The sequence below is a fragment of the Tamandua tetradactyla genome, chromosome 16, assembly GCF_023851605.1.
Source record: "Tamandua tetradactyla isolate mTamTet1 chromosome 16, mTamTet1.pri, whole genome shotgun sequence".
In the NCBI taxonomy this organism is placed as follows: Eukaryota; Metazoa; Chordata; class Mammalia; order Pilosa; family Myrmecophagidae; genus Tamandua; species Tamandua tetradactyla.
This window is the reverse complement of record NC_135342.1, coordinates 13,811,642-13,826,373: the sequence shown is the minus strand read 5'-3', so window position 1 is coordinate 13,826,373 and position 14,732 is coordinate 13,811,642. Positions and strand designations below refer to the sequence as shown.

At 41.7% G+C, this 14,732-nt stretch overlaps 1 protein-coding gene across 3 annotated transcripts in view; it reads left to right on the top strand.

The window, feature by feature from the left end:
- The window catches only part of DHX34 (DExH-box helicase 34), a 69,392-nt gene that overhangs the window by 2,408 nt on the left and 52,252 nt on the right, over positions 1-14,732 (top strand). For 2 of the 3 annotated variants that reach the window (XM_077131328.1, XM_077131327.1), the window contains exons 1-2: positions 453-552; positions 3,474-4,472. The exons of the other annotated variant lie outside the window; for it this stretch is intronic. In XM_077131328.1, coding sequence (XP_076987443.1) covers positions 3,765-4,472 — 708 coding nt within the window. In that variant the 5' untranslated portion in view covers positions 453-552; positions 3,474-3,764. Of the gene's footprint in view, positions 1-452; positions 553-3,473; positions 4,473-14,732 lie in introns of those variants that run through there. 3 annotated transcript variants of the gene reach the window in all.

The window sequence follows — 14,732 nt, the reverse complement described above, 5'->3', positions numbered from 1 at the left end:
CACTTTTCTCAGTCACTTATTTATTCAATAACATTTACCGACCACCTATTATTCCCTGCCTGACCCTGTGCCGGGCGTTGGGGGACACAGGCCCACCAAGGAGTTGAGTTAAATTATTTATTAGTGAACTCACGGGTGAACTATGCATTAAGAGAGTGATCACGGGACCGTTTTAATAAGGCCTGAGCCCCGGCAAGCTCCCTCGTTGGGCTAAAGTCCCGCGCTCTGCGATCCTGGGGCGCACGTGGCAGTGCAGCGGAAGCCGAGAACCCAACCCGATAAGAAGCGCTCGCAAGCCTCAAAGGCAGTGCCTCGGCCTGACCGTAGAGGGCGCAGCGTTACCCGTGGCTCTGCCCAAAGCAAGGCGGGGCCTGAGCGTGCTGTGCGCGGTCGCGGGGTGGGTCGCGGGCACCTGCACCTCCCGGCGGGCTCCTCTCTCTGCGGCGGGGCGGGGCCGGGCTCCGAGGACGGCGTGCGCAGGCGCAGGAACGGCTTCGGGAGCGTGAGGAGCGTGTGAAACCGGAAGTTGGAGATTTTGCCGCTGTTAGCGAGGTGAGAGGTTTAGGAGCGGCGGTGGCCGGAGTCTGGGGGCGTGGCGCAGCTTGGCATGACCTCTGCGGGTGGAGGAAACTCCAGAGCCGAGGGGATATGTGGGAGGAGGCCGAGGGGCCGGGGCAGGCGGACGGAGAAGGGGCTTGAGCGCTCGTGACAGAGTATGAGGGGCACAGGCCCGAAAAGAAGGGTCTAGAAACTGAGGGACCGAGAGGCGGAGGTGCTGAGAGAAAAGGGAAGCTGAAAACCAGAGACCCGGGGCCACAGCCTGATGGGTTACCCCCAAAACTTAGAAATTACGAGGCCGTGAGAAGGTCACAGTTTGGGGGATGGAGGGAAATGTAGAAAGATTGAAGTGGACATTTAGGAACTGGAAGGAGATAAGTTTTAGTGGAGAAAGCAGAGACTGACACGGAGGGAGAGGCCGGTAGATATGGAGAAATGGTGATAGCAAAATAGGGAGAAGCTGAGAAGAATTGACGGGAAGGATTGAGGGGAGGGAAATGGTATCTGAGGCAAAGAGATTTGGAGAGAAAACTAGAGAGGAGAGAATGGAGTGAAATGATGGGAGATGGGCGATACGATATGATCAGAGTCAACCTCAGTATGGAGAAATGGAGAGCTACTTAGAGACTGAAACTGGAGAAATGGAAAGAGCAGGTAGAAGTGAAGAGATTTGTCAGATTTGGAAATGATGTCATAAAGCCAGGCAATGGAGACTCTTGTGACGAAATAGGAGTAAATGGAGCTGGAATCCCTACTGGAGAGAGAGACAAAAATAAGAGCCAGAAAAAAGATTCAAACTGAAAGTGAGAAAGACAAATGGGAAGTAAAGAGAAATAGAGAGGGTCAAATAAAGAGAATTAAGAGAAAATTAGACAAAAGAATCAGGGAGTGAGTCATATGAATGAAGCAAGATGAGACAGATTAGAAAAGGGAAAGAGATGGGAATGGTTAACTAGATACACTAGAAAAGACAACGATTGAACTTTAAAATGGAGAGCAAGGGAGAAAAGAGAGGGAAATGGAGAAAACCCTTGAAGTTGATGAGCATAAGAAAATTGGGCTAAGAGGCCAAGAGATGGCCAGAAACAGGGTTATAGAGAAACTGCTAGACTCAGAAAATGTGATAGGTCGCTTGAGAGAATAGATTCCTTGAGAGCCGTTGGCCTATCGGAGTAAAGCAGTGTTCAGCCTGGCAGGAATGCCTTCCTTTTCATTGTCTCTGTCCCTCTCTGAGAATTACTGGTTTTCCAAGACCTTCTCATCTTACTTCTGTCCCAGAACAGGAGTTCTCTGTCAGGCTACCCCAGCATCACCCGGCCCAGTTGTTTACCAAGGAGTAAAGTATACTCCCCATATTTTTCCTCACCTGACACCCAGATGTGGTTCTAGGTATTCCCCTGGTTGGCCTTGGTTGGTCCTCCTGGGGCTGCAGAGATTAAATCTCAGGGCTTTTCTTTGCTGATGGTCCTTTGGTATGGGTGAAACCTTTAGGAAGTCAAGTTGTGGCCTTTGAGTCTAAATGTTTCCACGTTAAACGCCCCTGGTTCTTTACACTGTTTTTCCTATGTTCATCTCTGTTACAGTGGAGGAAAGCACTGAGCTTGAATTCAGTTTCTCTGTATCAGGCTAGGTGATAAATACTGCTCATGTTTTAGGTAGGTACTTTCTCCATTTTATGGATGAAGAAAACAGCCTCAAGAAATTAATTTGTCAGTGGTCACACACCTAATAAATTGTAAAGCTGATATTCAAACCCAAGTCTGCCTGACTCCAAAGCCCATACCACGGAAAGCTCTGAACCCTTTTGAGGTGGTAAACTCCTTTAAGAATCTGAATGATGTTGTTCCTTCTAGAAAATTGTATGTACAAGGGCATGCTCTTTACCGGTTAGAACTTTTTCAACTTAGAGTAAAAAATCTGACTTCAAACAAGAAGATATTTTCTAGGAAGTGAAAGTTTTTCAGAAAACTAAGGAGTAAATGATGGGACTAGGCTTCTCTCTCGCCTTCTCCCTCTTCCTCCTCTTTGTTCCTCTTCTTCTGTTATACAGGGGCTGTCCTTGCGTAGCCTTGTTGTACCCGCATGCAGGATTTCTCTAGGGTAGAGCGCTAGGAAAGAGCGTAGCATGTGCAGGGGCATCTCCAAACTTCCCCAGGTTTAAGTCACCCTTCTCTAGCCACAATAGCGTGAAAGCTTTATTCTGCAGTGTAGGTCCCAGGGCAGCCCTTGATTGTCTCTGCTTGTTGATGTGTGCAGTCCTCAGACCATACACTGGTTACAGGAGGGGTCGGTACCATGATTGGTTAGGCCTTTGTCACTTGCCCAACCAGTAGAGGGTTCTGTGACTTTCAGGCCATCAGAACCCTGTTGAGTTGGGGCAGGAATATTCTCCAAAGGAAGTTGGGTACTTTTGAGAAGTGCCAAACAGGCAAAAACACACCACTTGCAAGATCTTGCACTGAATTTCAAAGGATTCCCAGGTGTTCTGATGCCCAGTGAACCCCAGGTTAAAAACCCCTTGTCTTGTTCTTTTCATTATACCTTGCCTCTCCCATGTTGTTGGAGCAGACAAGCTTCTGCTGTTGATAGGCCCCGTGGCCTCCTACAGTCTTCCTTCAGGTTTGAGAACAAACACCCCCTTCTTCCAGGGATCGTTCCCTGACACCCCAGTATGGTCAGGCACCTCCTTTGGTCTCCCATAACTCCCTGGGCTTCCTTTATCACAGCCCCAATCACTCTGGACTGTCCCAGTCTGGAGGGTCTGTCTCTTTCATTTGACCCTGAACTCTGTGAAGGTCAAAGGTGGTTGGACTTATTGACTGTTATACCCTTGTCTCCAGTGCTTGAGAAACAGGCTTTCAGAAAATATTTTTAAAAATGAGTGAATGAATGAAATCTTCTGTTCTCTCCCCCAGCTATTCAGGGCCTGAAAACCCGGGATGAACCTGTGTCTCCCAGAGATCACTGCGGGAGTAATGAGGTGCCCTGTGTGTCACGTGCTTTACCCAGTCCTCTGACCACTAATTCTTTTTCCTGTTGGTCTCATACTGTCAATAAGGAGGAAATTTGGCTCTTGAAGAGAAATCAATTCCCTGTTGCAGGCATTGGCCTCTCACTGCTGGCCTTGAGGTGGGGAATGGGTGAGAGTATTTGGTCCAGGTGGTCAGAACTGAGACCAATTTTGTAACAGCGTTGTGGTCAGCAGTATGCCTCCTCCCCGAACAAGGGAGGGCAGGGGTCACCGAGACCACCTCCCCCGGGCTCCCCGTGAGGAAGAGACCCCAGAGAAATGGGACTGGAATTCCCCAGGGACACGCAGCCTCTTGGAGGACGCCTTCTTCCGTGATAAGGACTATATCCGCCAAGGTTCTGAGGAATGCCAGAAGTTCTGGGCCTTCTTTGAGCGCTTGCAGAGATTCCAGAATCTCAAGACACCCAGGAAGGAGGAGAAAGACCCAGGGCAGGCCAAGCACAGTATTCTGGCACTGGCCGACCTACCTGGCACTTACGACCCTCGCTATCGCATCAACCTCTCTGTCCTCGGCCCCAACACCCGAAACTCTCAGGGGCTGGGCAGGCGCCTGCCCCCCGAAAGAGTGTCCGAGTTCCGCCGAGCCCTGTTGCACTATCTGGACTTTGGCCAGAAGCAGGCATTTGGGCGGCTGGCCAAACTGCAGCGAGAGCGGATGGCGCTTCCCATCGCCCAGTACGGGAGCCGCATCCTACAGACACTGAGGGAGCACCAGGTGGTGGTGGTGGCGGGTGACACAGGCTGTGGCAAATCCACTCAGGTGCCCCAGTACCTGCTGGCTGCCGGCTTCAGCCACGTGGCATGCACCCAGCCTCGGCGCATCGCCTGCATCTCACTGGCCAAGCGCGTTGGCTTTGAGAGCCTCAGTCAGTATGGGTCACAGGTAAGTGGGGTACGACAGGAATGTGACCTTGGGGAAGCGAGTTGCTTGCCTATATGGCAATATCAGCAGAGGTTTCCAGGGCACTTCCCCTTTGACCCAGTGTTGATGCTTCTAGAAATTTATCCACAGATTGGCTTGGATATTCACTGCAAGACAAAGGTGCTATATCACGCAGAATAGCACTTGAACAGCAAAAAACTGGAGACATCCTAAATGCCTGTTTTACTTTTCCGGGCTGCTCATGCAGAGGGTCAACTTAAATAATGGGAATTTTTGGTTCATGGTTTTAAGGCCAGGAAGATGTCCAAATCAAGGTGTTCTGTTCGCTAGCTGCCGGAATGCAATATACCAGAAATGGAATGGCTTTTAAAAACGGAATTTAGTAAGTTGCTAGTTTGCAGTTCTAAGGCCGAGAAAATGGCCCAAATACAATAAGTCTATAGAAATGTCCAGTCAAAGGCATCCAGGGAAAGATTCCTTGTTTCGAGAAGGCCGCTGAAGTTCAGGGTTTCTCTCTCAAGTGAGAAGGCACATGGTGAACACAGTCACAGTTTCTCTGTCAGCTAGAAGGGTATATGGTGAGCGTGGTGTCATCTGCTCGCTTTCTCTCCTGGCTTCCTGTTTCATGAAGCTCACTAGGAGGCATTTTCCTTCTTCATCTCCAAAGGTCGCTGACTGGTGGACTCTCTTCTCTTGGCTATGTCATTCTTCTCTGCTCTCTCTGAATCTCTCTCTGAATCTCCTAAATGTTTCCTCTTTTATAGGACTCCAGTAAACCAATCAAGACCCACCCAAATGGGTGGAGACATGTCCTCACCTAATCCATCTTAACAACCACTCTTGACTAAATTACATCATCCAGGGAGATGCTCTGATTACAGTTTCAAACATACAGTATTGAATAGGGATTATTCTGCCTATATGAAATGGGATTTTGATTAAAACATGGCTTTCTAGGGGACATACATCCTTTCAAACCAGCACACAAGGCATCATCAACGTGATGCTTTCTTCCCAAAGACTAGCGTTCTGGGCTGTCTGCTAACAATCCTTGGTCCCTCTGTTACATGGCAGGGTACATGGTGGCATCTCCTGGTCTATTCTCTTTTGGGTTCTGTTGTAGCTTCTTTCTTTATGTGACTCCTTCTCTCTTTGAATTTCATTCTCTTATAAGGACTCCATTAATGCTTAAAACCCATCCTCATTGAAGTGGGACCCTCCTTAACTGAAGTAGCCTCATCAAAAGGTCCTACTTACAATGGGCTTATACCCACAGGAATGAATTAAATGTAAGAACATGTTTTTCTGGGGTACACGTGGCTCCAACCACCACAATGCCTGTCAATCCTTCTTTTAAGCAACCATAAGAAGAGAATGAGGATACTTCCTGAGAAATAATTTCTAGAATTCCATCCTGGCTCCCCCACTTACAAATGTGTTGTTGAAATTTTAATAACACAGAAAAGCACACATATCATAAATGCATAGCTCAATGGATTTTCACAAATTAAAAACATGATATAACCAGCACCTAGATTAAAAAAAAATCAAATATACCAGTACTGTAGAATCCTTCTTGTTACCCTTTCTACCTTGAGAAATATCTAATATCTTTGCCTCATTTGTTTTTAACTTTGCCTCCTTTATTTATTCATTTTTAACTTTTTGTAAATGGAAGCCTACAGTGTGGATTCCTTTGCAGGTGGCCTCTTCTGCTCAACATTAGGCTTTGAGATCCATCTGTGTGATTGCGTGTGGTGGTACAACTTTCATTCTTCTGGCTGTCCCACAGTCCACCGTCTGAAGCCACCGTGATGTGGCTTCATAACATCCCTGCTGTTACAGGGACTTGGGAGGTTTCCAGTTTTAGGGTATTGTGAGTGGTACTGCAATAAGTTTTCTGGTACTGTCTCGTGGTGTCTTCTGGCCCCTATTTCTGTTGGGTAGATAGCTGGGAGGGGACTGGCTGAGTCAGCAGGTCTGCATGTTAGTAGGCACTGCAGAACAGTTCTGCAAAGTGGTTGTACCAATTTCCCCTCCTCCCAGCGGTAAGTTCCATAGGGTCCCCAGCACTTGGTGGTGCTAAATCTTTATCATTTGAGCTTTTCTGCTGGGGATGTCGTGATACTTGCGCTCTAATTTGCTTTGGGGGCTTTCTTTTCCTTTTTTGGGGTGGGTGTTGCATGGTCCGGGAATCAAACCCAGGGTCTCCTGCTTGAAAGATGAGCATTCTACTACTGAACCACCCATGCACCCCTGCGTTTGGGGCTTTAATTTGCATTTTGCTGATGACTAAGAAGTCTGAGCACCTTTTTGTGCATCGAATGGCCATTTGGAGATCTTCTTTGTGAAATGCCTGTTTGAGTCCCTTTCCAATCTGTCCGTTGGGTTTTCTCTTTTTCTTCTATAAAGAGATCTTATAGATTCTGGATATGAGTCTATTTTAATTTGTTAATGCTGCTGGAAATGCAGTATAACAGAAATGGGTAGGCTTTTATAAAGGAAATTTATTAGGTTACAAGTTTGCAGTTCTAAGGCTATAAAAATGTCCAAACTAAGGCATCCAAAAAAAAAAAAAAACACAAAAAAAACTTGACTCAAAAAAGGCTGATCTGGGAAGGCTTGTGGTTGGCATTTGCTGGTCCTTGGGCTCCTGGTTTCAAATAGCTTCCCTAGGGACATTTTCTTTCTGCCTCTCCAAATGTCTCGGTGTCAGCTCTAAAGCTTTTTCCAAAACGGTTCGTCTTTTTTTTTTTTTTTTTTTAATTTATTTATTAATTAAAAAAAAGAAACAAAATGACATACATAATCAGTAATTCACAATATCATCACTTAGAACATTTGCATTAATTCAGAAAAAGAAATAAAAAGACAATAGAAAAAGAAATAAAATGAACACAGGAAAGAAAAAAAAAAGGTTATACCTACTATACCCCTTACTCCTTGCTTTCATTGATCACTAGCATTTAAACTAAATTTACCTTAGCATTTGTTCCCCCTATTATTTATTTTTATTCCATATGTTCTACTCCTTTGTTGACAAGGTAGATAAAAGGAGCATCAGACACAAGGTTTTCACAATCACATTGTGACAGCTGTATCATTATTCAATCATCCTCAAGAAACATGGCTACTGGAACACAGCTCTACATTTTCAGGCAGTTCCCTCCAGCCTCTCCATTACATCTTGAATAACAAGATGATATCTACTTAATGCATAAGAATACCCTCCAGGATAACCTTTCGACTCTGTTTGGAATCTCTCAGCCATTGACACTTTGTCTCATTTCCCTCTTCCCCCTTTTGGTCGAGAAGGTTTTCTCAATCCCTTAATGCTAAGTTTCAGCTCATTCTAGGGTTTTTCTCAATCCCTTGATGCTGAGTCTCAGCTCATTCCAAGATCTCTGTCCCACGTTGCCAGGAAGGTCCACACCCCTGGGAGTCATGTCCCACGTAGAGAGGGGGTAGGGTGGTGAGACTGCTTGTCGTGTTGGCTGGAGAGAGGGGCCACATCTGAGCAACAAAAGAGGCTCTCTTGGGGGTGACTCTTAGGTCTAAATTTTAAGTAGACTTGACCTATCCTTTGCGGGGTTAAGTTTCTTCTGAACAAACCCCAAGACTGGGGGCTCTGCCTATGGCTTCGGTTGTCCACACTGCTTGTGAGAATATCAAGAATTCAACTTGGGGAAGTTGAGTTTTTCCCCGTTCTCACCACTCGCCGAAGGGGGCTTTGCAGATACTTTTCCACTCACTCATCGAATCGGGGCATCACTCTGGACAAACCAGCAAAATCTCATGTCCTACCTGAGATTCCAAGTACTTATGGTGTTCAATCAAACTATCTACATAAGTTATATTAGGAGATGCACTAGTCAAAATATAAATTTTGTAACAAATAAACATTTTTTGCTTTAGTCTCACACAGAAGGTGATATTTTAAAACATTAATTACCATCTATTTTCAGTACCCTGCAATAATGACATTCCTTTGTTCTTCCTCATGCAAAAACATTTTTAAAATTGTACCTTGTACATTTCACTATTATTATACACTCTAGGTATTCCTAGATTATACCATCTCAATCTTTAACGTCTATCTTTCTTTCTGATTTCATTTATGTCCCCAGCCCTCCTCCCGCTATCATTCTCCCATGCAGCTTCATTCAGTGTTTTAACATAATTATATTACAGTTAGGTAGTATTGTGCTGTCCATTTCTGAGTTTTTGTATCCAGTCCTGTTGCACAGTCTGTATCCCTTCAGCTCCAATTACCCAATATCTTACCCTATTTCTATCTCCTGATGGTCTCTGTTACGAACAAAATATTCCAAGTTTATTCACCAATGTCAGTTCATGTCAATGAGACCATACAGTATTTGTCCTTTAGTTTTTGGCTAGTCTCACTCAGCATAATGTTCTCAAGGTCCATCCATGTTGTTACATACTTCATAAGTTTATTCTGTCTTAAAGCTGCATAATATTCCATCATATGTATATACCACAGTTTGTTTGGCCACTCGTCTGTTGATGGACATTTTGGCTGTTTCCATCTCCTTGCAATTGTAAATAATGCTGCTATAAACATTGGTGTGCAAATGTCCGTTTGTGTCTTTGCCCTTAAGTCCTTTGAGTAGATACCCAGCAATGGTATTGCTGGGTCGTATGGCAATTCTATATTCAGCTTTTTGAGGAACCGCCAAACTGCCTTCCACAGTGGTTGCACCCTTTGACATTCCCACCAACAGTGGATAAGTGTGCCTCTTTCTCCGCATCCTCTCCAGCACTTGTCATTTTCTTTTTTGTTGATAATGGCCATTCTGGTGGGTGTGAGATGATATCTCATTGTGGTTTTGATTTGCATTTCTCTAATGGCCAGGGACATTGAGCATCTCTTCATGTGCCTTTTGGCCATTTGTATTTCCTCTTCTGATAGGTGTCTGTTCAAGTCTTTTTCCCATTTTGTAATTGGGTTGGCTGTCTTTTTGTTGTTGAGTTGGACAATCTCTTTATAAATTCTGAACACTAGACCTTTATCTGATATGTCATTTCCAAATATTGTCTCCCATTGTGTAGGCTGTCTTTCTACTTTCTTGATGAAGTTCTTTGATGCACAAAATTGTTTAATTTTGAAGAGCTCCCATTTATTTATTTCCTTCTTCAGTGCTCTGAAGCACTGAAGTGCTCTTTAGGTTTAAGGTCCATAAAACCGCCTCCAATTGTAAGTTTCATAAGATATCTCCCTACATTTTCCTCTAACTGTTTTATGGTCTTAGACCTAATGTTTAGATCTTTGATCCATTTTGAGTTAACTTTTGTATAGGGTGTGAGAGATGGGTCTTCTTTCATTCTTTTGCATATGGATATCCAGTTCTCTAGGCACCATTTATTGAAGAGACTGCTCTGTCCCAGGTGAGTTGGCTTGACTGCCTTATCAAAGATCAAATGTCCATAGATGAGAGGGTCTATATCTGAGCACTCTATTCGATTCCGTTGGTCGATATATCTATCTTTATGCCAATACCATGCTGTTTTGACCACTGTGGCTTCATAATATGCCTTAAAGTCAGGCTGCGCGAGACCTCCAGTTTCGTTTTTTTCCCTCAAGATGTTTTTAGCAATTCGGGGCACCCTGCCCTTCCTGATAAATTTGCTTATTGGTTTTTCTGTTTCTGAAAAATAAGTTGTTGGGATTTTGATTGGTATTCCATTGAATCTGTAAATCAATTTAGGTAGGATTGACATCTTAACTATATTTAGTCTTCCAATCCATGAACACGGTATGCCCTTCCATCTATTTAGGTCTTCTGTGATTTCTTTTAGCAGTTTTTTGTAGTTTTCTTTATATAGGTTTTTTGTCTCTTTAGTTAAATTTATTCCTAGGTATTTTATTCTTTTAGTTGCAATTGTAAATGGGATTCGTTTCTTGATTTCCCCCTCAGCTTGTTCATTACTAGTGTATAGAAATGCTACAGATTTTTTTTTTATTAATTAAAAAAAGAATTAACAAAACAATTAGAAATCATTCCAATCTACATGTACAATCAGTAATTCTTAATAACATCACATAGTTGCATATTCATCATTTCTTAGTACATTTGCATCGATTTAGAAAAAGAAATAAAAAGACAACAGAATAAGAATTAAAACAATAATAGAAAGAAAAAAAACAAAAAAAACAAAAACAAAAAACCTATACCTCACATGCAGCTTCATTCAGTGTTTTAACATAATTGCATTACAATTGGGTAGTATTGTGCTGTCCATTTCTGAGTTTTTATATCCAGTCCCGTTGTACAGTCTGTATCCCTTCATCTCCAATTATCCCTTCTCTTTTTTTTTTTTTTTAATTAACGGAAAAAAAGAAATTAACCCAACATTTAGAGATCATACCATTCTACACATGCAATCATTAATTCTTAACATCATCACATAGATGCATGATCATCATTTCTTAGTACATTTGCATTGGTTTAGAAGAACTAGCAACATAACCGAAAAAGATATAGAATGTTAATATAGAGAAAAAAATAAAAGTAATAATAGTAAAATCAAAACAAAACAAAACAAAACAAAACAAAAACCTATAGCTCAGATGCAGCTTCATTCAGTGTTTTAACATGATTACTTTACAATTAGGTATTATTGTGCTGTCCATTTTTGAGTTTTTGTATCTAGTCCTGTTGCACAGTCTGTATCCCTTCAGCTTCAATTACCCATTGTCTTACCCTGTTTCTAACTCCTGCTGAACTCTGTTACCAATGACATATTTCAAGTTTATTCTCGAATGTCCGTTCACATCAGTGGGACCATACAGTATTTGTCCTTTAGTTTTTGGCTGGATTCACTCAGCATAATATTCTCTAGGTCCATCCATGTTATTACATGGTTCATAAGTTTATCTTGTCTTAAAGCTGCATAATATTCCATCGTATGTATATACCACAGTTTGTTTAGCCACTCTTCTGTTGATGGAGATTTTGGCTGTTTCCATCTCTTTGCAATTGTAAATAATGCTGCTATAAACATTGGTGTGCAAATGTCCGTTTGTGTCTTTGCCCTTAAGTCCTTTGAGTAGATACCTAGCAATGGTATTGCTGGGTCGTATGGCAATTCTATATTCAGCTTTTTGAGGAACCGCCAAACTGCCTTCCACAGTGGTTGCACCCTTTGACATTCCCACCAACAGTGGATAAGTGTGCCTCTTTCTCCGCATCCTCTCCAGCACTTGTCATTTTCTGTTTTGTTGATAATGGCCATTCTGGTGGGTGTGAGATGATATCTCATTGTGGTTTTGATTTGCATTTCTCTAATGGCCAGGGACATTGAGCATCTCTTCACGTGCCTCTTGGCCATCCGTATTTCCTCTTCTGAGAGGTGTCTGTTCAAGTCTTTTTCCCATTTTGTAATTGGGTTGGCTGTCTTTTTGTTGTTGAGATGAACAATCTCTTTATAAATTCTGGATACTAGACCTTTATCTGATATATCATTTCCAAATATTGTCTCCCATTGTGAAGGCTGTCTTTCTACTTTCTTGATGAAGTTCTTTGATGCACAAAAGTGTTTAATTTTGAGGAGTTCCCATTTATTTATTTCCTTCTTCAGTGCTCTTGCTTTAGGTTTAAGGTCCATAAAACCGCCTCCAGTTGTAAGATCCATAAGATATCTCCCAACATTTTCCTCTAACTGTTTTATGGTCTTGGACCTAATGTTTAGATCTTTGATCCATTTTGAGTTAACTTTTGTATAGGGTGTGAGAGATGGGTCTTCTTTCATTCTTTTGCATATGGATATCCAGTTCTCTAGGCACCATTTATTGAAGAGACTGCTCTGTCCCAGGTGAGTTGGCTTGACTGCCTTATCAAAGATCAAATGTCCATAGATGAACTCATTTATTAGCTCTAGTAGTTTTGTTGTGGATTTTTCCGGGTTTTCGACGTATAGTATCATATCGTCTGCAAACAGTGATAGTTTTACTTCTTCCTTTCCAATTTTGATGCCTTGTATTTCTTTTTCTTGTCTAATTGCTCTGGCTAGAACCTCCAACACAATGTTGAATAATAGTGGTGATAGTGGACATCCTTGTCTTGTTCCTGATCTTAGGGGGAAAGTTTTCAATTTTTCCCCATTGAGGATGATATTAGCTGTGGGTTTTTCATATATTCCCTCTATCATTTTAAGGAAGTTCCCTTGTATTCCTATCTTTTGAAGTGTTTTCAACAGGAAAGGATGTTGAATCTTGTCGAATGCCTTCTCTGCATCAATTGAGATGATCATGTGATTTTTCTGCTTTGATTTGTTGATATGGTGTATTACATTAATTGATTTTCTTATGTTGAACCATCCTTGCATACCTGGGATGAATCCTACTTGGTCATGATGTATAATTCTTTTAATGTGTTGTTGGATACGATTTGCTAGGATTTTATTGAGGATTTTTGCATCTGTATTCATTAGAGAGATTGGTCTGTAGTTTTCTTTTTTTGTAATATCTTTGCCTGGTTTTGGTATGAGGGTGATGTTGGCTTCATAGAATGAATTAGGTAGTTTTCCCTCCACTTCGATTTTTTTGAAGAGTTTGAAGAGAATTGGTACTAATTCTTTGTGGAACGTTTGGTAGAATTCACATGTGAAGCCATCTGGTCCTGGACTTTTCTTTTTAGGAAGCTTTTGAATGACTAATTCAATTTCTTTACTTGTGATTGGTTTGTTGAGGTCATCTATGTCTTCTTGAGTCAAAGTTGGTTGTTCATGTCTTTCCAGGAACCCGTCCATTTCCTCTAAATTGTTGTATTTATTAGCGTAAAGTTGTTCATAGTATCCTGTTATTACCTCCTTTATTTCTGTGAGGTCAGTAGTTATGTCTCCTCTTCCATTTCTGATCTTATTTATTTGTATCCTCTTTCTTCTTCTTTTTGTCAATCTTGCTAAGGGCCCATCAATCTTATTGATTTTCTCATAGAACCAACTTCTGGCCTTATTGATTTTCTCTATTGTTTTCATGTTTTCAATTTCATTTATTTGTGCTCTAATCTTTGTTATTTCTTTCCTTTTGCTTGCTTTGGGGTTAGCTTGCTGTTCTTTCTCCAGTTCTTCCAAATGGATAGTTAATTCCTGAATTTTTGCCTTTTCTTCTTTTCTGATATAGGCATTTAGAGCAATAAATTTCCCTCTTAGCACTGCCTTTGCTGCGTCCCATAAGTTTTGATATGTTGTGTTTTCATTTTCATTCGCCTCGAGGTATTTGCTAATTTCTCTTGCAATTTCTTCTTTGACCCAGTCGTTGTTTAGGAGTGTGTTGTTGAGCCTCCACGTATTTGTGAATTTTCTGGCACTCTGCCTATTATTGATTTCCAACATCATTCCTTTATGGTCCGAGAAAGTGTTGTGTAAGATTTCAATCTTTTTAAATTTGTTAAGACTTGCTTTGTGACCCAGCATATGGTCTATCTTTGAGAATGATCCATGAGCACTTGAGAAAAAGGTGTATCCTGCTGTTGTGGGATGTAATGTCCTATAAATGTCTATTAAGTCTAGTTCATTTATAGTAATATTCAGATTCTCTATTTCTTTGTTGATCCTCTGTCTAGATGTTCTGTCCCTTGATGAGAGTGGTGAGTTGAAGTCTCCAACTATTATGGTATATGAGTCTATTTCCCTTTTCAGTGTTTGCAGTATATTCCTCACGTATTTTGGGGCATTCTGATTCGGTGCGTAAATATTTATGATTGTTATGTCTTCTTGTTTAATTGTTCCTTTTATTAGTATATAGTGTCCTTCTTTGTCTCTTTTAACTGTTTTACATTTGAAGTCTAATTTGTTGGATATTAGTATAGCCACTCCTGCTCTTTTCTGGTTGTTATTTGCATGAAATATCTTTTCCCAACCTTTCACTTTCAACCTATGTTTATCTTTGGGTCTAAGATGTGTTTCCTGTAGACAGCATATAGAAGGATCCTGTTTTTTAATCCATTCTGCCAATCTATGTCTTTTGATTGGGGAATTCAGTCCATTGACATTTAGTGTTATTACTGTTTGGATAATATTTTCCTCTAACATTTTGCCTTTTGTATCATATATATCATATCTGATTTTCCTTCTTTCTACACTCTTTTCCATATCTCTCTCTTCTGTCTTTTTGTATCTGACTCTAGTGCTCCCTTTAGTATTTCTTGCAGAGCTGGTCTCTTGGTCACAAATTCTTTCAGTGACTTTTTGTCTGAGAATGTTTTAATTTCTCCCTCATTTTTGAAGGATAATTTT